Here is a 21,883-nt window from a genome sequence, read left to right on the forward strand (position 1 = left end):
TCAGAATTCCCACTCCAGGGCCTCCTCCCGGTTAGCAGCCCTCTCTAGCCGATAGATGATGCTGTTCAAGTTGGCCATCTTCTCATGCCGCCGCTGCAAATTGGGGTTCACCTTGGCGTTGGGGTGCAAGGCCCCAGCTGTGTCGGCAGTGGGGCTGGCACTCGGCACTTTGGCAGGGGGGGCACCAGGTGGGGATGGGGAGATGGGGGCTGAGGAGGAGGGGACAGGTGACACAGACATCATGAGGCCTGGTGAGGAGGCAGCTGAGGGCAAGTTCAGTGACACCTCCAGGCTGCAGCGTGAGGACTCCGAGGCTGACTTAAAACTCAGAGGGTCCGAGTGAAGCCTCTCCCCAGCCTCACTCTCCTCGGGGGGATGTAGTGAGGTGCAGTCTGAAGTGTTTCCGCCTGAAAGAAGGGGCTCTGGGGCCACTCTTGGGAGTCCATCATTACTCAGAGGGTCAAGATGCTCCTCTTTGGGGGGTCCTTGGCCTTTGTCTGGCTCCCCTGGGTCCTGGGGCTGGCCGCCCACTTCCTCCTCAGTGTCCTCCTCGCTCTGCTCCTGCTTGATCCTCACTTGGGACCTGTCCGGGGCAGTCAGGGGCATGATGCACTCCTCAGAGCCCTCCTGAAGCTCCAGTTCCTTCACAGTAGGCTTCTGGTCCTCAGCTTCTGAGTCAGGGCTTGGCAGGGCAGGGTCCGGCTGGGAGTGGCCTGGTGGTAGGACACCAGGACCCCCACTTGGGTCGAGGTCTGGCTCGTCCTGGGTTCCCTCCACCAACATCTCCCGGCGCATCCGGGACCTGGGGCAGAGAGAGTGGTGAGCCTGGGGCTAGACCAGGGACCCAGGAACCTTGGATTCAGCTGCATGAGCAGTATTTTGGACCTACCCACTGCCCAGGAGGACTCCCAAATCTAAAGCAGGAACTCCCTGGTAATTTTCTCAACACATCCTGTGGTACATCTTTCCCAGAATTCACTGCAGTGTATGATATGTGATCGTGAGTACCTGCTGGCCTGGAAGATGCTAGGGGCAAGGATTTTCTAGTTCTCTGCAGTGCCTGGTACAGAGTAGGTGCTCAACAAACATTTATCAAATGAAATAGTGTCTTCTTCTGCGGCAATAACCTTGGAGAGTCATTTCTTTTAGGAGAAGAATCCCCTCTGTTCCTTGTTACAGACCCCTATACTTCCTTCAAAATAAGGAAGTTTGAATGCCTCCTCTTTTCTAAAGTATTCCCCAGGAAGAATCCCCTTTCCCTAAGACCTTTATTCCTCCTCATCCTACAGCATTTATTGGGTCATAGTAAAGTGACCTAGTTCATGATCATAAACTCCCGAGAGCAGGATGGCTTCAACCTGACTCCAGATGCTGGCTCACTGTGCAAGCTTTGTTAGTACTGTGGGCATGGTCATGCTGGGCAACGATGGAATGCTCAGTCTCATGGCAATCAGAGGTGAGAAGATGTCCCCACATCACTCAGGGAGGGAAGGAGGGGGAGAAGGCTGTAAGGACCTTGTCATGCACTGTTTGGCAGGCTCTGGTGTGAGTCAGATAATGAGCAATACTTAACATGTTCATACCCAAAGTTATTTCATTTGATCATGATCAAGAGTTGTGGGGTAGGTATTAGGTTCCTCGTCTGTAAAGTAAGGATGAGACTCAGAGAGGTAAAGTGACTTGTCAAGGCCACACAGCCAAGTTAGGCCTTGGGCTCAGATCTATGCAATGCCAAAGTCCAGGCTGGGACTGAACACCTGAGATCCCCACTCCCCAGGCTCCTCTTCCTCCTTCTTCCTAGGGGAGCAAGAGATCTCTCCACCAGTGACATGAATGGGTAGGCTCTGCTCTCTGGCACCACATGGGCACTGAGGATGCTCCCTGCTTAGGGCCCCTGTAATACTGCCACAAGCCCACTCCTAGGGGCTCTGCTTGGGCTCAAGAAGACCCCCTGCAGTCTCCATGGAGCCAGCTTGGGACTGGCTCCCAGAAGTCCAGTCTGCTAGAGGTCAGTGACTCCCAAGACCAGGGGCCACAGAAGAGGAAACTCCATCCCAAGGATCCCAAGCAGGCAGACTCAAGGAGGGACCAGGGGAATTCTCTCAGCCTCAGGAGTGGGAGGGACCCAGAGCCTTGTCAGGGCTCCTGCCTGAGTCCAGTGGGTTGTGAGAGTGTCTGGGTGTGTGCCCCAGGTCCCGTTCCCTGTGCCTTCTTGGAGGCAGATGCAGAGCAAGCTGGGTGGAGTAATAATGGCAGCGACAGCAACGCCATCAGTACCTACCACTATGCCCCAGGTATGCTATGTACACATGTAGGTTTGTCAGTCTCTGAGGAAGCTAAGAGGTGGATGCTGTCCCTGTTGTATAGGTCAGAAGACTGAGGCTTAGGGAAGGCAAGTGATTGCCCAGGGTCCCACGGTTAAAGGGACAGAGCTGGGCTCTATTCTAGGCATGTCTGGGCCCACAGTGGCCCTGCATGGGGAGAGCCCACCCCACCTGGGTCTGCCCAGAGCCCCCACCTGTAGTTGTGGAACCAGTTGATGACGGTGTTGGTCTTCAGGTTGAGCTGGAGGGACAGCAACTCGATGGTCTGCTGGGAGGGGTAGGGCTCCAGCTGGTAAGCCTTCCTTAGTGCCTCCTTCTCCTCGGGTGCCAGCACCACACGGGGCTTCTTGACCTGCAGGAGGCTCAGGTCCTGGGGCTGCAGGCAGGGGCTGGGGCACTCGGAGCGCGTGGCTGGAGACTCGCTGTCCGAGCCAGTACTGATGAGGCCATAGCGGCGTTTCAGGTAGGCTGGGCCAGGGGAGGGAGGGAGGCTGAGGGGTCCATCAACACCGCCATTAGCCTCCCAGGGACAGCAGGGATCAGCCAGCCCCACTCAGAACTCTTCTTGTTGTGAACTTCCACCTCCTCCCAATCCCTCTGCTGAGAGGCTGGCCTGAGAGTGCCAGACCCAAGCCACTGGCTTCTGAAGTTAGGTCACCTGCATTTAGGGCTCAGCAGGATGCCTTGCACTCAGGAAACCTCCCAACAGCACCCTCTACGGCCTCACTGAGTTTCAGAGCAGAGTCTAAATGAACCCCCTTACTGCCGGCCACATTTTGACCCCAAATGGTAAAAACACCAATAAAAAAGGTGGTGGTGTTGGGGGGCTGCTGTAGTTTGCGTCTGGAATGCTCCCTAAAGGCCCATGTTTTAGAGGCTCAGCCCCAGGTTGGCGCTATGAGAAGTGGTGGGATCTTTTACGGTGGGAGGTCTTCAGGTCACTGGGAAGTGCTCTCTAAGGGGACTGTGGGACTCGGGTCTATTCCTCCTCTTTTCTGCTGGGTCGGTTCTGTCCTTTATCATAGAGTCTGGGTAGGGCAAAGGGCGCTCCATCTGCACAGCTTGCAGCAGAGGCAGAGGATGGGAGTGTTTGGGGACCTCTGCCTGAGGCTGCAAGCACTCTGGGGCAGCTGTGGGTGAGAGGACACCAGGAGAAGGGGTGGGGGTTTTCACGGGAGATGCAGATGCTGCCACCCACTTCTTAGAACACTGTACCGTCCTCCGGGACTGCCATTTCATGTGGTTTCCCAGCAGCGAGAGCCTGGGCATATTTAGGTGGCAGCCAGGTAGGTTCCAAAGGGAAACAGGCCAGACCCCATGCTGGACCCGTCCCCTGCCCAGCTCTTACCTTTCTTCTCTAGCTTCTTCATGTCCCTCAGCTTCTCCACATTGTGGGGGTCACTGAGCCACAGCTGCATGCGGACAAAGGGCTCCCTCCCCTTCAGGCTCAGCTTGTGCCAGGGTTTGGGCCGGGACAACAGGTCAGACACAGAGCCCTGGGTCAGGCCCAGGATGCTCTCCCCAAACAGCCGCTGCCCTGGGGACAGGGGAGGAGGCAGTATGTTACCAGAGGCTGGGCAGAGAGACCTGCTCCCAGGAGAGGCAGGAACAGGCTGGAGACACAGGCCAAGCCCAGCACTGTCTCCACTCTCTCAGGAAGGAGAGCCCGAGACATGGGGGACCTTTCTGCAAAGTACACACCCTCTGGTCCAGCAATTCCACCCTGGGATTTACCCCTGGGCTCTCCTGCCTGCAGTGGAAGGGCGCACCCTGGTTGTCTTGTGTCTGAGGTTCTGAGGTTGAGCCAGGGCCTGTGCAAGTAAGCTCACAATCTATCTCTGCACTCCACCTGCGTCCCCGAGTTATTTACCTTTTTTTTTTTTTTTTTTTTTTAAGTACCAGGATTGACCCCACAGGCACTTAACTGCTGAGCCACATCCCCAGCCCTTTTTATATTTTGTTTAGACACAAAGTCTCACTAAGTTGCTTAAGGTCTCGTAAAGGTGCTGAGGCTGGCTTTGAACTTGCGATCCTCCTGCCTCAGCCTTCCGAGTGGCTGGGATTATATGTGTGTGCCACTATGCCAGATGTTTATTATTTTTAACTTATTTTTTAAAACTCATTGTTTTTTAAACTCATTTTTAAATTCATTGTTTTTTAAACTCATTTTAAAGCAATGAGTAAGTCATTTTCACAATAGGAAGTGTAGTGAGAAACTTGGGGCTCAGACATTCCTCAAGAAGGCGTATAACTTGCATCTAAGGCTCAGCGGAGCATGTAAGCCAGGAAAGGAAAGATGCCCAGAACGGATTTCTCTGTCTTATGCCCCCGGGGTGCAAGTTTGGGTCCTGGATGAGGACAGTATTAGAGCTTCACTGCAACTTGGTTCTTTGAACCCCCAGAGGGAAGTTTTTTGGAGTGTGGGCTGAAGATTCCAGGGGATTCAGACCTTCCTTCACCTGCTACAGGGACATAGGCCAGTCAATATGCCTTGAGTGGGGTCCTGCATGCCTGGGCTGACTGGTACCTCCAGCTGGCCCAAGGCACTAGGTTCTCACCATGGGCACTCTTCCTTGAGGCCACCCAGGACAGAAGGCAACAACCCTGGTGCCGGCTGCCCATACCTAGGTTGTTGTCTGTGAGGACCTCCTTGACTCTTTTGGTGATGGAGTAAGTGTCCAGCTCTGGGGACATAGCCACAATCTCCTGGATGCCTCCCGCGGCCTGGCTGCCAGAGTGCATCTTCCCACCCAGCGAGGAGCCAGAGCGGCCGTCTGGCTGCTGGTTCTCCTTGCTGCTCTCCAGTGACAGGCTCAAGGACTCTTGGGAACTCTTCTCAGGCTCCAGGGGGCTTGGGGGCGGTGAAGGTGAGGACCGCAGCTCGGGAGGACTGGCTGTGGGCCACAAAGAGACAGAGAGGTAGTCACTGCCATCTGGCATGGTCACACACATTCTGGGCAGGCTGGGGCTTGGCAACAATCCGTTCTGCTACGGCCCAGTTGTGTCCCTGAGGGGCCCTCTATAGGAGGCTCACCAGGTCTCCCAGCATCTCCTCACAGTGCTTATTAAGTACAAAGAGAGAAGAGCCGCCTCCCAGTAGCAGTTCTGGGAAGACCCCAAACCAAGTCACCAGAGGCAGCAGCCACGATGCCCCCACCCGGCACACTGCAAGGGACACAGCATCACTGCTGGGAGGCTCCCACCACGGGCAGGGCCTCAACCTAATGGCCAGGAGACACTCCACCCAGGTGGTTGCAAGGTGCCTGGCCTCCAGCTTTTAGCAAAGTCACACTGCCAAAGGAAGAGGCGGAACTGTCCAGATTGGAACACGGCAACTAAATACTAGTGACCTGAACCTGATGCTGGCAAGGGGAAATGATGTGTGTGTGTGTGTGTGTGTGTGTATAATTGATAATTTATACTTTTATAAATGTTATAAATTGATAATTTATATATGACACACACATATATAAATGATATTATTAGAACAAGTGATAAAACTTGATTGTAGGTGGTAGGTGAGGTACCATAAATCATGATAAAGTTTCATTTTTTTCCCTCTCAGTACCAGGGATTGAACCCTGGGGGTGCTTTACTACTGAGCTATATCCACAGACCTTTTAAAATTCTGAGACAGGATCTTGCTAAGTTGACAAGACTGGCCTGTCACTTGTGATCCTCTTGCCTCAGCCTCCCCAGACACTGGGGATTATGTGCCATTGATACCCAGTGGAAAGTTTCATTTCTGTATTTCTGGGAAATTCAGTTGGCTTCTAATATCCTCAGGTTTGGCATCTGTGGATTAACCAACCACTGTTCAAAATTATTTTTTTAAAAATTGTGTCTAGGGGCTGGAGATACAGCTCAGTTGGTAGAGTGCTTACCTTGCATGCATAAGGCCCTGGGTTCAATCCCAGCACCACACACACAGACACACAGACACACAGACAGACAGACAGACACACAAATAAATAAAGTGGCTTGTCACTAATTTACTAAAAAATTTTAAAAGAAAATACAATTCCATAACTATTTGCACAGCGTTTGCATTGTGCCAGGTACTGCGAGTCACCCAGGGATGATCTAAAGCACAGAAGAGGCTGTGCATGGGTGCATACAAACACTTCAGCATTTTATATGTGGGACTTGGGCATCTCTGCATGTTGGCATCCCTGGAACCAACTCTCTGTGCAACTTGGGGACAATGACACTTGCTCAAGTATCAGTGAAGAGATTCAATGTTGCCAACGGATTCCTCAAATGAAGAGAAAGTACAAACGCAGCGTGTGATTAGGGGCTGACAGTGGTGGAGCACACAGGGAGAGGGCGGTTCTGCCTGGTTCTTCTGTAAATTAGAAACTATGTCAAACCAAGGGTTAAACCACAACAAAAGGAAGTGGGCAGTGATCTATAAGATCAGCCACCAGAGTGCAGCCAAATAAAACTGGGGAAGCCCTGCAGCATTTGTAGATAACACAGGGCTGGGGCTGTGGCTCAGGGGAGCACCTGCTTAGCAGGCCTAAGGCCTGGGTTCCCTCTAGCACCACACACGCACACAGTGATACATAATGAAAAGATGTCCACAGCACACGTGGACATGTGAAGCACTAGTTTTGTGTGTGTGTGGTGCTGGGGCGGAACCTGGGACCTTGTACATGCTAAGGAAGCTCTCTACCACTGAGTCACACCCCTGCCCTCCCTTCTTGTTTAAAAAAGCAGTAGTTCTGCCCAAGCTTTGCTCCCCGCCTGCTTCTGGTGCCTGCCCTGCCCAGTGTGGGGGCTGTCTGTGTGTGCTCAGGGGCTGTGGCTGCAGGGCACAGGATGCAGAGGGAAGTATAGAGGCCCTGTAGCTGGGGGGCAACCAGCAACCCTTGATAAAACACAGTCACCTGGAACTTGGGCTTTTGCCACTTGACATTCTGTTTCTGGTCTGTATCCCTGTTGATATGAACTTAAGCTATGGTTTTGTCCTATTGACTGATCCCCACTTATAGGTGAGGAGATTGAGGCTGAGCCAGGCCCTGGGATTGTCTCTACCTTGCCCTGGTCTCAGTGGGCAGGGCAGCTGTCCATCCTGTAGCCACATGCCCTTATCCCAGCGCAGGTCTGGGTGGGCCCCTCACCGGGCCCCAGCAGACCAGACCAGCCCACCGGCTATTAGCAGGAGGGAGCTTCTCCCCACTCCTGGGCTGACTTGGGGCCACTCTCAGCCTGGCTTGCTTACCTGCCAGGCTCAGACTCTCCCTTGCACACTCTCAAGGGAGTGGATGCGAGGGGCCAAAACCTTGTGCCGAGACCCCTGGGTCTGTGTGCTGGGTCTTCCAGGAAAAGAGCTGATTCTGGACCAGTAGGTGGGTGGGGCTCGGTGAGTGAAATATTTCCTCTACTTGTTCCAGCACCCAGCACCCCCAGAGGTGTAAATGAGGGGCTCTGTGCCTCAGATGTGGGCCAAGAAACATCACCCTGGTGGGGGAAAGCTGAGGGGGATCGGGAGACAGCCAGAAGCACGCGCGATATCCAGGGGCGCAGTTGTGGTGGGATGCAGAGGGAAGTATGGAGGCCCTGTAGCTGGGGGGCCACCAGCACCCCTCGAGAGGGTCCTGCCTACACTCACCTTGGGAGGCACTGGGCTGCTGGCCCACAGCCTGGCCGAGTTGGTCCGAGAGCCACAGCTGCATGCGGATGAAGGGCTCCCGCCCCTTCTGTGTCAGCTTGCTCCAGGGCTTCGGCCGGGACAGCATGTCACTCACACTGCCCTGCGATAGGCCCAACACCTGCGGTGGGCAAGGCAGGCAGGGCAGGTCAGCAGGCCCCCGGACACTGCCATTCCATGCTGTCCCCCTGAGGCCCTGGGTGTCAGGCTGCTCTCATTTGTTCTTCATCTCCAGGGGCCTGCTGGGCACCTGTGCTGTGCCCCCACTTTCCTGAGAAAACTCCAACCTGGCCTCGAGTGCCCCCTCCGCTGGGAAGCCTCCTTGGGTCTCCCATTTAGGTCCCGTCACCCTCCTCTGAGCCTGCTGGTACTGCAAGGACACATCGACCAGGACACTGAGACCCCTTCACTGGCTGGACCACGGGAGGTGCAGAGGGCTGGGGAAGAGGGTAGGTGGATTCTCGCAGCCTGGGAAGGAAGCGTTTCACTGCCCATAGCAGCGCTGTGGCTCCCTCCCACAAGCCCAGGGACAGCCGGACCCTGGAGAGAGAGCAATGTTGTAGAGGTGGGAGAGTCTGCTCCATTGGAATCCTTACAGGCTGCGTCCTGGGAGCTGAGGCCTGAGTGGCTCTCCCTCCCCAGGGCCCACGGCCACCCCGGGGCCCATGGCCTCCCCGACCCCTGCGGCCTTCACCTTCTCCCCAAAGATCCTCTGGCAGATCCCATTCTTGGCCAGTTTTTCCTTGACCTGGCGCGTCAGCTCCAGAGTGTCCACCTCGCGGTACATGTAGAGCTCGTACTGCTCGGGGGTCAGGGGTGGCACGGTGGGCTTCAGGGTGCGGGGCACATAGGCTGGGTAGTAGGCCAGCCGCCCGCCACTGCCCACCTCAGGGGCTCCCCCTTCTGCCTTCAGTTCGCCCACCCTGGGGGACTCATCCTCGCCCCCAGCTGCCTCGTCCTCAGGGGCAGTGGGCGCCTCGTCTCCGCGGGGCCAGGCCCGCCCGTTGGGTTGGCCAGAGTAGCTGGAGGAGGAGGAGGACAGGGAGGGCGAGACAGAGGCATAGGGGCGGCTGAGTAGGCCGCGGTCCGAGGCCCAGTGGTGATCGAAGTAGCCGGCATCACCAATCTCTGATTTGACTTTCCGGATGATGCTCTGCACAAAGGCTGCGGGGGACAGGACCGTGAGGGACGTCTGTGTGGCACTGCTGCTGGTCCCCCCGCTGCCACCTCCAGTGCTGTCCTCCTGCTTGACGTAGGCTGGGCCCCCATTCTGGCTCATGGCTGCCAGCGAGGGCCGCTCTGGGGGAGAAGGGGGCACTGAGCGGCCCCGGGGTCCTGCCTCCATTTCCAGCAGGGCCTGCTGCTGGGCCTGCATCTCACGGCGAGCCTGTTCCAGAATGTTCTTGATGGCGTCTTCTGAGGTGCTGGTAGAGGCTGTGCCGTTGGTGATGCTCAATGGGGCCACTGAGTTCTTGGGTTCACCTGTGGGGAGGACAACAGGGCAGCCAGGGGCCCCTTATCAGGGTTCAGCTTGAAGGCAAGGATGTTCAAAGCATCAGTATTTATACCACAGAAAAGCGGAGTCAACCTCTGTGTTCAGCAAATGGGGATTGGTTAAGTAAGTTAGGTCCCTTTGTATGGCAGGACATCAGGCTGCCATTAAAAATCAGGTTGAGGGGCTGGGGCTGGGGCTCAGGGTGGAGCGCTTGCCTAGCATGTGTGAGGCACTGAGTTCAATCCTCAGCACTACCTAAAAATGAATAAAATAAAGGTCCATTGACAACTAAAAAAATTTTTTTAAGAAGTCAGGTTGACAGCTGGGAAATGGCTCAGTGGTAGGTTCCATCTCCAACACAACAAAACAAAAAGTCTATGGTGACTGATTTTAGCCTATGTGGGAGACGTGTTCACAAGGATAATATAACACAAGAAAGACCTGTGGACACGCTATGATCTACCTAAGCAAACGTTCAAAGACAAGGAAGACACTGTAGCACATAAGATGCTTCTTTGATTATTCTATAGCAAAACAGTGGCACAAATCTAAATGCCCATGGATTGGAGAATGGATAATAAATAATGACACAGTCCGACAGTGAACTACTCTACAGCAGTGACAAAGGAAACCACCTTGCAAAGCCACATGTGGATCTTTTATTTTTTTGGTGGGCCTGGCACATGCTAGGTAAGTGCTCTGCCCCTGAGCTACACACTGAGCCCTTATTTTATTTTGAGACAGTTTTGCTAACTTGCCTAGAACCTGCAGTCCTCCTGCCTCAGCCTCCTGTGCCTGAGACCTGTGCCACCACACCTGGCCCATACATGAATCTTTATTTTTTGGTACCAGGGATTGAACTCAGGGACACTTGACCACTGAGCCACATCTCCAGCCCTTTTTTTGTATTTTATTTAGAGACAGAGTCTCACTGAGTTGCTTAGCACCTCGCTCCTGCTGAAGCTGGCTTTGAAATGGCGATCCCCCTACCTCAGCCTCCTGAGCCACTGGGATTGTAGGCGTGTGCCACCAAGCCCAGCCATGCGTGACTCTTAATAACATAGTATTGGACAAAAATAACAAGTCCCAGAAGATGAAGATGACACAGTATAATATGCCTTCTATGTGTGTTTATTGACTTATGCAGTCCTGGGGACTGAACCCAGGGGTACTCCACTACTGAGTCACTGAGCTACATGCCTAGCCCCTTTTATTTTTTTAATTTTGAGACAGGGTCTTATTATGTTGCCTAGGCTGGCTTTGAACTGGGGATATTCTCCGGCCTCAGCCTCCCGAGTTGCTGGGTTGCAGATGTGTGCCATAACATGCCTTCTATAAAGCTCCCAAGCAAGCAAAATAAACAGTATGCAATTCAGTGAACAATCTTTTTAACAAATGACAAACTCAAAGGAGCTACAAAAAAAATTTAGGATAAAGGATCTCAGAGTGCAGACAGCAGGGTGGGAAATGCCAGAAGATGGGAGACACTGGGGATTTTCTATACCTTTGGTGGGTTCACAGGCTCCCAGAGGATGGTTCTATGATATGAGTGAGTGAGAGAATGCATGAGTGAATAAATGAGTGAGTAGGTGAATGGGTGGGTGAGTGAGTGGGTGGGTGGGTGAGTGAGTGGGTGAGTTAGTGAGTGAATGAGTGAGTGGGTGAGTGAATGAGTGAGTGAGTGGGTGGGTGAGTTAGTGAGTGGGTGAGTGAGTGAGTGGGTGAGTGGGTGGGTGAGTGAGTGAATAGGTGAGTAGGTGAGAGGGTGAGTTAGTGGGTGAGTTAATGAGTGGGTGAGTGAGTGGGTGAATGAGTGAGTAAGTGAGTGAGTGGGTGGGTGAGTGAGTGAGTGGGTGGGTGAGTGAGTGGGTGAATGCGTGAATGAGTGGGTGAGTGAATGAATAAGTGAGTGAGTGGGTGGGTGAGTGAGTGAGTGCGTGAGTGAGTGGGTGAGTGGATGAGTGAATGGGTTAGTTAGTGAGTGGGTAAGTGAGTGGGTGAGTGAGAGGGTGAGTTAGTGAGTGAGTGACTGAATGAGTGAGTGGGTGAGTTAGTGGGTGAGTTAGTGAGTGGGTGAATGAGTGACTGGGTGAGTTAGTGAGTGGGTGAATGAGTGAGTGAATGAATGAGTGAATGAGTGAGTGGGTGAGTTAGTGAGTGGGTAAGTGAGTGGGTGGGTGGGTGAGTAAGTGAGTGAGTGGGTGGGTGGGTGCATATACAAATACACATTCAGGGGAAGGCCTCTCCGAGAGCTTCCATGAGAGTTTGTCATACACCAGGGACAGACTGATCTGTGACTTAACCCTGAGGGTGACAGTTAACCAGCAGACACACAGGTGCATCCTCTGCTCTCGGGCAACCTCTCCCGAGAGTCTCCATCCTGAGGGATCCCCACAGACCCATTCAAATAATTTTTATTGATTTTCCAATTTAAAAAGTAATCCAGCAATAAAGTATCAGTCTTATTATTTAGTCATAGAAAGGAGCACAGCACGGAGCCCTGCTCCACCCTGGAGAAACCTTGAAAGCATGATGTGACGTGAGAGACGCTGGACACAGAGGGCCACCTGTTGGATGAATTAACCTACAGGGTGTGTCCATGATGGGCAAATCCAATCGCGAAGAGTGTAGACCAGGGCTGCAGAGGGCCCTGGGGGTGGGATGGGATCCACTGCCTGATGGGTGTGAGGTGTCCTTTGGGGTGATGAGTGTCTGTAATTAGGTGGAGATGATCACTGCATAGCACGACAAATGTACTAAACGTTACTGAATCATGCACTTTAAATTGTTTTTATAGTATGTAATTTTTACCTCAATTTTAAAAAAGGTCACAAAAAGCATAGAACATAGGGAGAAAAACTCCCCTTCTCTCTGTCCAGAGGCTGCTACATGAGACATGCTCTTTATTTCTTCTGAGTCTGATTTCCATGCTAAGGGCACTGGAGAATCATCCTTGCTAGGTGGGATAGAGCCTGGCTTGTCTCTACTCAGTATCAACATGAATGATTTTTCTTATCATTAACAGTTCTTCCCAGGCCTGGGGTTACAGCTCAGTGGTAGAGCGCTTGCTTAGCATGTGTGAGGGACTGGGTTCAATTCTCAGCACCGCATATAAAAAGTAAAATAAATGTCTGTTGACAAAAAAAAAAAAAAAAAAAAAAAAAAAATTCTTCCAGTGATTCTGGAGGCTAAAGATCCCAAGCTCGACCAGCCTAGGCAACTTAGTGAGACCCTAGCTCAGAATTAAAAATTAAAAGGGCTGGGAGTATAGTTCAGGGGTAGAGAGCCCCTGGGTTCAATGCCCAGAACCACAGGGAAAAAAATTTTTCTGTCTTTAACAGCTGCATGTGCCACTGATGGGATATTATCTGTATTACCACAGGATCCCCCACTGCTGGGCACTTAGGTTGTTTCCAGTTTGCCACTCTAGTAAAGAAGGATAGAGCAATGGCTTGTACGTAAATCTCTGTCCCCATTATGGACTTTCTTTTGGTTCCCTGAAGTACAAACCCTGGGCTGACAGGCAGCCACGGTCCTTTCCTCCGGGCAGAGGCTGGTGTACTCTCTGCTTTGCACCTGCTTGTCAGGGGCTTGGTGGCCACCTTGGGAATTTTCTTCTGAGTCCTGTGTAGACCCTGAATGTAAAGCCCCGGGCTAGCCCACTAGGGCAGACTTTTCCTCTGCTGTGAGGCTGCCTTTTACGTTTCCCCAGAGCCTCATGCACACAGCAGGTGCTCGCTGCTGAGCTTCACCCCAGCCAGACATGAGCTTGCTTCCTCATGTTCTCCTAGATCCGCTGACAAGTCTCACCCAGGTCCTAACCTAGGTCTAACGTTGGATGCGTTTACTGCTTGCTTCCCTGTCTTGCATCTCTTGATACCGAAGCTGACACAGAAGAAACCGCAGTGTACAGAGAAGAAAATGCATAGTGTAGGGGCTCAGGGGATCCTAGGGCGGGGCAGCACAGGTTCCACCAGCTCAAGCCCTTCTCCCTTTGTTTCTCCAGGAAGGGGGAGGGGGCAGGACCTGGGGAAACTCCTTTGCTCTCAGCCACAGGCGGCTTGGAAATTGGGATGCCTGCTCTGAGGAGCCACCAGGGGGCAGCTGACCCTGCAAAATAAAGAGCAGAGCAATCCTGGTTCAAGTAGCTGCGGTCCAGACTGCACTGAGCTCCAGGATCAAATGCGGGTCGGGGTGGGGGTGTAAACTGGTCCCCGGTTGCACAAAGCCCCCATACCAGTGGAAGGGACAGCTATACCAGAAGCACAGAATTGCAACGAGAGATGTAATAATTAAAATGAGAGACTGTGAGAGGGACCTGGGTGAGACCATGACTGAGAGAGGTGTGGAGGGCCCAGGGGGAGTCTGAAGATATAGGGCCTGGAGTCTTGCTGAGGGGCCGGGATTTGATATCCAGGGCAGCAGGGAGCCGTGGAGAGACCTGAGCACTGACATGACCACATATGTGCTCTAAAAAGATCCCCTTGGTCTGGGAGGTTCAGACCCCTTGGAACCCCCTGGGGAACAGCCCGCTGCTCAAGGCAGCCCTGGAGGCCTCCCCAAGGCCGGCCGAGCCTACTCACCCCCTTTCTGGGACTCGATCTCCTTCTTGGCCTGCTCCAGGATGCTCTTGATGGCGTCGTCCGAGCCTGTCTCAGGCGTGCGGATTCGTGGGGTGATGCTACCTGGGGGAGGCGAAAGGCATCTGTGGTGGGGTTTGCATGGGAGTCTGGGGCCCAGGAGCAGGGGCTGGGCTGCCCTGCGGGCACAGGGCTGCCACATGGTCTGTGTGGTGAAATGTGGATGTTCAGCTGCTCTGGCTTGAAACATGATGAATAAAGCACACATGGCGACGTCGGTGACCACAACCGCTGCAGCTGGTGCTGGGAGCAGTCACCAGGTGCCAGGTTCAGTGGTCAGTGCTTTATGCCCCTGAAATCCCCAGGACTTTCCAGGAGGCTGATGGCTGGGGAACCGAGGCCCAGGACAGTTGGGGGAGCTGAGTGGTCAGCCAGTGGCTGTGGCTGAGCCAGGATCCAAACCTGGTGTCTGTGAGGTAGAGCCAGGTCCTGCACATCAAGGAACCTAAAAATCCACTCTGGCAAGGATGGCGTCCACCCAAGTCATCTCACAGATGGATAAACTGAGGGTTGGAGGGGTCTCCACCAGGACAGACCCCAGGATGGAGGGCGTGAGGGTGTTTTCTGTTTTAACAGAGGACTAAACTGAGGCACAGAGAGGCAAAATCACCTGCCTCGGGTCACATAGCAGGGAGGCAGAGAGCGGGCTTTTGGACCAGCCCTGTGCCTGGCCGAGATGTGTGGGTAGTGCTCACCTCGCTGCCGCACCTGGATTGTCCTCAGGGCCAACACATTCTGCTCATCTGACAGAAACTGCTTCATCTTGAGGAAGGGCTCCTTGCCCTTCACTGTGAGCTTGCGCCAGGGCTTGGGCCGGGCCAGGATCTCGCTGACGGAGCCCTGGGACAGCCCTAGCACATAGTGGCCGAACACTCGCTGCCCGATGTTGTGCTTGAGCAGCTGCTCCTTCACCTGGAAGGCTATCTCCGCTGTGTCCAGCTGTTCCTCCTCTGCCCCGGTGCCTGCCACACTGCCCCCGCCACCATCAGCAGGCTCGATGCTCCCAGGGGGCTCAGGGGCAGGGGCTGGGGTGGCTGTGGCCGTGGGGGGCTTGGTGTTATAGAAGCTTGGAGGGAACACCAGCAAGCCACCTGCCTCTCCCTTGAAGGCGGCTGGGGGCATCATGTGCTTGGAGAGCAATGTGTCCCCAGCCAGTCTCTCCCCTGAGGCCAGGCTGGGGAATGGGGATAGCGAGAAAGTCCGCGGGCCATCAGGTCCCAGGCTGGGGCCCAGCAGGGCCTGCCCAGGGCTGGGGGACATCGGGTCTTCAGGTCCTGGTGGAGGTGGCAGCTGCTGAGGGGAGGGGTAGGATGGCTCTGTGCCCAGAGAGTCCTTGATGGAGTCGTCCTCTGAAGGGTCCTCCTCTAGAATGCCAAGACGACAGACAGAGGGACAGAGATGGTGACGGGGAGGGAGAGAGGGAGCAAAGTAGCCAGGCAGAGAGAGAGAGGCAGGGAGGGGAGCAGACAGAGAGAACAGGAGCCAGATAGAAGGGAGCTGCATGCGGGGCGGGGCAGGAGGCAGAGCCAGGAGAGGAATGCAGCAGCTCAGAGAGCAGGAGGACGGGGAGCAGGAGGATGGGAGCAGGAGGACGGGGAGCAGGAGGACGGGAGCAGGAGGACGGGGAGCAGGAGGACGGGGAGCAGGAGGATGGGGAGCAGGAGGACGGGAGCAGGAGGACGGGGAGCAGGAGGACGGGAGCAGGAGGACGGGGAGCAGGAGGACGGGGAGCAGGAGGACGGGAGCAGGAGGACGGGGAGCAGGAGGACGGGAGCAGGAGGACGGGGAGCAGGAGGACGGGGAGCAGGAGGACGGGAGCAGGAGGACGGGGAGCAGGAGGACGGGAGCAGGAGGATGGGGAGCAGGAGGATGGGGAGCAGGAGGACGGGAGCAGGAGGGCGGGGAGCATCCCTCCTCCCTTACCAGGGCTGGTCAGAAGACCAGGCTTTTCTAGAAGGAACTTCTGTGCTGGGAAGAAGGCCTCCTTTGCTATGAGTAGTGAGTCATCAGGTTTGGCCAGGCCCTGAGGAGACAGGAAGCAGGCCTGAGAGGGCACCTTGGCTGGAGGGCCCACAGGCAGCCTCCTTTGAAGACGGGAACCTGGCAGGGACATTTACCTGGGGGAGGCTGCAGGTGCTGGAGGCCAGCTTCATGGCTTTCAGGATGCTGCGGAGAAAATGCAGAGGCCTGAGGTTAGCTAGGCCCCAGGGCTGCAGGCAAGGTCTTGTAAGGGGCACCAGCCCGCTCATCTCCCCTGATGCAGAACCACGCCCATCCCCCTCTCCCACCTGCAGGACCCTCTGTGTCTGGGGGCTCTGCACTATGGCTCCAATCAACCAGGGGAGAATATTTGAGCTGGTAAAACTGCTCAATAGTAGAATGCTTGCCTAGCATGTGCAAGGCCTGGGCTCAATCCCCAGCACTGCTTAAAAAAAAGAAAAGAAAAGAAAGAAAATATTTGAAATAAAATTCCAGAAAGTTCTAAAAACCAAAACTTAAAATTCGCACTGAATCCACTCCAGTGCAGTGATGAATCAGCAGTGCATTAGGTATCACGGGAAACCTGGAGGTGATCTGAAGTTCACGTGAGGATGTGTGCTGATTCTAGCAAACACCGTGCCATTTCATACGAGTTGTGTAAGGCACTGTGGGTGGCCCCGAAACCCATCTCCAGGGATGCTGAGGGGCAAGTGTCTGTTGTTGACCTGTTGCAACCACAGATTGGAAGCAGCAGGCTTGCCGGCAGGTGAGGGTGTCCCTGGAAGTGGCTGCAGCAGCTGACCCCACGTTGGAGGGATGCACTTATCTAGCTGTCAACCCCTGGTTACCGCACCCAGGACAAGACAGCCACTTTGCAGGTGGCCATGATGGAAAAGGATCGGGGCAGCCAAGATTTGACATGCCTGGTGTCCACGGGGAGGCAACAGGAGCCCAGCATGGGCAGGTGGAAGGAGGGAGGTGAGAACCTGGCCCTGTCCCACTCTGCACTGTACCTCAGCTCTGTTTTGATCTCTTCATAGTCGGACTGTGCCTGGAGCTTTTCTTCTAGCTTCTGGAAGTAAAACGAAGAGGGTGAGCCTGGCCGGTGCTCAGGGGCTGCCTTCTGCCTGGGCACCTGCCGGTCTCCCACCAAGACCTGCCTCTATGGCCTCGGACTTGGCTGTAAGCTGCTGCTCCAGGTCCGCAATCTGGTTGGCGGAGGCCTCCTCCAGCTCCTGCAGAGAGTTGCGGAGGTGCTGTGCGTCCTTCAGCAGCCGCAGGATCTCCCGGTCCTTGGAGGCCAGGGCAGCCTCCAGCCGAGGCCCCGAGCACAGGGCGAAGCTCACCTTCTCCTGGGAGAAAAGGGGGCGTTGAGGGCCGAGGGGTGTGGGATGGGGGGCCACAGGGCTGGCCTCCTGGCCCAGGAACCCCAACAGGGTGGAAAGTTCTACTTGTCGGTTCAGGAGTGCTGTGGGGCATGTGAATCATGCTGTGTGTGCTATGCTCCCCTTAAACAGTGATTAAAAAGGAACGACCACAATAGGCTGCGGCTGTGCAGTGGCCACTGGGTGCTGTGGCGGAAGGACCGGCTCAGACAAAGGTTTGGGTTTCTGAACTCAGATTCTTCCCTAGCACGATGATCTTGCCCCAGGTGACAAGGGACCTCAGGGTTAGACTGGAGACCTTGTAGCCACCTATGGGTGGCTCCTTCCTCCTAATTTGCTGATAGCCCAAGACCAGTGGCTTCTCTTGATTTTAGGAATTGGCCCCTTTGTCCCAGAAGAAGTTGGAGGGGTTGCTGTTTGAGGGACATGAAGTCAGGCTGGTCTCTGGCTCCGCGACAAAGAGTCTAAGAAGCATTTAAGGAAAAAGAAAAACCCACACAGACACACACACACACACCCCACACACAAACAAATATACTGCTACCAACCCAGCTTTCTTCCATGGAGATAAATGCCAATTAAAACAGGAAGCGGATGCCATTAATACATTAAATTAATTAGCATCGAGCGCCACCGTTGTGCTCAGAAAAGCTCACCTCCCAAACCAGCCGAGCTCCCCGTGGCTGATTAGCACAGGCATTTGCTGGGTTCCACGGGGGCTAATTAAGAACCATTGGCAAATTCCTCTCTGAGGCATCCTTGTGAGCTCTCGCTCTTGATCCTTTCCTCACCTTATTCCTCTCTCTCATGCATTCCCTGTGTGTTGTGAAGCCACCTGGGCACAGGGACACAGACATGGCTGACACCACACAGTCCCAGCACACAGACACTTGTGCCTCCCTGAATTCTCACGTTGACATGCACACTCACAAAAATATACAAGCAGCAAGGAGACAGAGACACTGGGACACAGCACCATGACACACAGAGACGCGTGTGTGCTCCAGGAGGCCACATGGTCTCATGAGCAAATGGACCAAAGACACACTGATCACAGTAATAAGAGCATTAAATATTCACTGAGCATATACTATGAGCCAAGCACCATTTGGAGGCAGTTCACAAACAATCCTTTCAAAAACCCTATAAGGTAAATGTCACTTGTATAGATAAAGGAACTAAGGTGCAGTCAGATTAAGGACATGGTCACTTGTCCAAAGGTCACAAGCATACACATATAGTAACACATGTTCGTAGAGACATATTTCAATTTTTTCTTTTTTAGGCAATGACTGCATCTTTTTTTCCCCCTTTATTTTATTTATTTATTTTTATATGGTGCTGAGGATCGAGCGCAGTGCCTTGAATGTGCTAGGTAAACTCTCTACCGCTGAGCCACAACCCCAGCCCAACGTATTCCAATATTCAAACAGAAAGAGAGGCATGACGCTTGTGCCTGTGTATGAGGTGAAACAAAAACTACCCGGCAACCTCAGGTTCATGGGTCGAGGCTGCAATTCACCCTGGAGCAGACCGTATCCCACATCCATAAGGAATGTGAGTTTAACCCTTTGCTATGCGCTTGACATCAGGTGCCCATGGCTTTCTGGGGAGCGGGAGGGATGGAGACTGCCAATACATGATAGGAAAACAGAATGGGGTGGCTCTGACGAAAATCCTTTGGGAAGAAATGATTCCAGAACGCCAAAGGGCACTAACCAGTAGGAAAGAGAAAGATGAGTGGATTAGCCAGGCTCAACACAGGACGTCAGGTTGAAACTGGCCCTTCACACATGTGGTCGGGGCGGGAACCCCCACTGGAATCATCCTGTGCGAGCTGCTTTGGGAATAATGGCTGACAAGGAGCCCAGCGCCTCGGATCAGGCATGGCCTCTCTATAGTTCTGCTAGTGCCTGGAAGCCAGCCAGAGCATCCTAGTCTCCGTAACACCACGTGGTGCAAACCAAGCGTCCAACAGTGACACCTGGTGGCAGCCACCAAAGCTGCACTGCTGCGCTTTGCTCAAACTCACCCCTTTGGCAGTTGGTCATGGGAATGACCTTCTGTGGCCTGAGAAAGCTCCTGGCATTCTTGGACAAGTGGGGGTGAAGGAGGCTGCCAAAGGAAGGTACTAGACTTCCTGTTAAACAAGGGCAGGCGGAGGCTCGAGCTTGAAAGGTCACAAGAACTGTGGCTACATTATCACCCTCAGCTGGTGAAGGGGTTATGGTAATTACGTTCAACTATGCACTGACCTTGGCAATTAGGACAAGGTGCCCGCTGTACAGAGACCCACATACATCCCTGCTCATGATTTCACAACGAAGCACACACCCACAATGTGTCACCTACCTAGTATTTCCACTCTTTCCCTCTGCTTCCCCCCTCACTTTCCAGATCCCATCCTTACCCCACTGGGTCCCTGCGGGGAGCAGCAGGCCAGGCGGATAGAGCTGTTGACAGAGGCCAGCTGTTCCCGGAGACTCTCCACTTCCCGCTGGGCTGCTTCAGCGCGCTGGGGAGGGGGAGGGACATAGGTGGTCAGGAGGTGAGCAGGTGCGTCAGACCCTACTCTGCCCCTCTGACACCTCCCTGCCACATCCCAGGTGGCAGTTGCCTGCTTTCTTGGTCCTGGACCCAGTACTGGAACTGGAAGGCCTGTCGCAGGGCTCAGGGCTGGGAACAAAGAGAGCAGCCCCATGTTTTTTTAAAGAGTTGGAGGACAGGATCTGTGTGGCTCCTTTGAGGAGGCTCAGTCTGTGCTGGGGTGCATGGGACCCCAAGAGAACATTCCCCTCCATGAGGGCAGGAGGGAGGGGTTGGTGAGGGCACTAGAAAGCCCCCATTTCTAGTCACTGTGTCTGCCCTGCGAAGCTTCTGGCCTGGCTGCGTGGAAGTCAAGCCTTCCCTGCTCTCACAGCACCTGAGGTGGGACAAGTCCCAGAGGTGGGTCCCCAGCTCACAAGCCACTGCAGGACCTGGACAAGTCACTATCCCTTCCTAGAACTCAATCCCCCTTTTATGAAATGGAGAAAACATCAGAAGGGTCCTGAGCAATTACAGTCAGAACCCAGCGGTTGACTAAACTGGTCTATGGTAGAGCCAACTCTTCAAAAACTTCTGAGTCTGGAAGGAAGCTTCTAAATGTTAGCAATACGGTGTCTTGCAGTCTTGGAGAGAAATCTGAGCTCAGCTTCTCACTTCAGGACTTTGTGATTATGTGACCTTGGGCAAGAGGCTTCCTCTTCCCAGTGTGGTCACTCTATCTGTAAGATGGCGATTGTAAAGGCAGCTATTTCACAGGGTTGCTTCACAAATTAAGTGATTTTGGTAAAATGCACTCATCATTAGGCATCTTAGCTCAGTGCCGTGCAGGTGTGTCCATGATTGGTTCATTTCACTGGCATTCATCAGGGTGTATTACTTGAGCCATCACTTGAAAGTTAAAAGAGCTATTGTTTTCTTATTTTTATTTTGTGGTGCTAAAGCTGGAGTCCAGGTCTCATGCATGCCAGGTGAGCGCTCTACTACTGAGCCACACCGCAGCCCTATGGTTACACTTATAACTTCAGCTGGTGTAGCAGGTCATAGTGATTATGTTTAACTACGATTGACCTTGACAGTTAGAATGCTGTGCCCACTTTATGCACACAGAGACCCATGTATAGCATATTCACAGTTTAATTTATTTGTAATTTATTTATTGGCACCCTGTCTTGTGGCAGAAAGGATTCAAGATAGTTCTGTTTGGGGGAAGAAGTTCTGGGTACATGGGGCAGTAGCGAAAGTATGTTTACGTTTCTGCACAGTCGGGGTGTTCTGAGAAGATGTGAATGAACTCAGGATCCGGGCTACAAGGCGAACCCTGGGCTGCGGGTGGCGCTTCGTGGTACAGTTCGTGCCTGGCATGCTCCAGGCTCTGGGTTTGTTCCCTAGCACTGCAAAAGAAAGAAAAGAGCCTGGGAACAAACTGTGGGCTGGTTAGCTAGCAGGACCTGAGGGGAGTTTTCCTCCCTGGAGGACTGTGCTTGCGTTTCAAGTGGGGAGGCTGAGGTGGCCCGTGGAGAGATGTGTGTGTACACTCCAGGGGCCTCGCCCTGTGTCCATGGCACTTGGGAGATAGATGGATTCTTCTCCCACTGGCAGAAGGTCCTTCTCCTACATAACCTTGCAGATTGGCAGTTAGGAGGTCCTCGCCTATGGTAGAGACCCTGGTACACAAAGGACGACATCTGATTCTGGTTTGGTCTCTGCAGGGTTCACTGGCTTGGCTGTTATTTAGTGAATGACACTAGGTACCTGCTCTGTTTTCAGAATCCCTGCAGCCACGCTCAGGATGATATTAAAGATAGATATTAATAGTTAATATGGTGATGTTTATTTTCTTCTCCATATTTTTCTATAAT

At 53.7% G+C, this 21,883-nt stretch overlaps 1 protein-coding gene across 1 annotated transcript in view; it reads right to left on the reverse strand.

Annotated features, from left to right (window-relative positions):
• Positions 1-21,883, reverse strand: part of Cux2 (cut like homeobox 2) — a 227,550-nt gene continuing 205,667 nt past the window's right edge. Inside the window, exons 10-22 of the mRNA XM_076866790.2 lie at positions 19,888-19,992; positions 17,253-17,444; positions 17,106-17,164; positions 16,230-16,278; positions 16,036-16,135; positions 14,808-15,476; positions 14,056-14,157; positions 8,672-9,459; positions 7,939-8,098; positions 4,949-5,218; positions 3,673-3,861; positions 2,519-2,792; positions 1-802 (exon numbers count right to left, since the gene is read on the reverse strand). Of these exons, the coding sequence (XP_076722905.2) occupies positions 1-802; positions 2,519-2,792; positions 3,673-3,861; positions 4,949-5,218; positions 7,939-8,098; positions 8,672-9,459; positions 14,056-14,157; positions 14,808-15,476; positions 16,036-16,135; positions 16,230-16,278; positions 17,106-17,164; positions 17,253-17,444; positions 19,888-19,992 (3,759 nt within the window). The remainder of the gene's footprint in view (positions 803-2,518; positions 2,793-3,672; positions 3,862-4,948; positions 5,219-7,938; positions 8,099-8,671; positions 9,460-14,055; positions 14,158-14,807; positions 15,477-16,035; positions 16,136-16,229; positions 16,279-17,105; positions 17,165-17,252; positions 17,445-19,887; positions 19,993-21,883) is intronic.

The sequence above is a fragment of the Callospermophilus lateralis genome, chromosome 1 (genome assembly GCF_048772815.1).
Source record: "Callospermophilus lateralis isolate mCalLat2 chromosome 1, mCalLat2.hap1, whole genome shotgun sequence".
Classification (NCBI taxonomy): Eukaryota; Metazoa; Chordata; class Mammalia; order Rodentia; family Sciuridae; genus Callospermophilus; species Callospermophilus lateralis.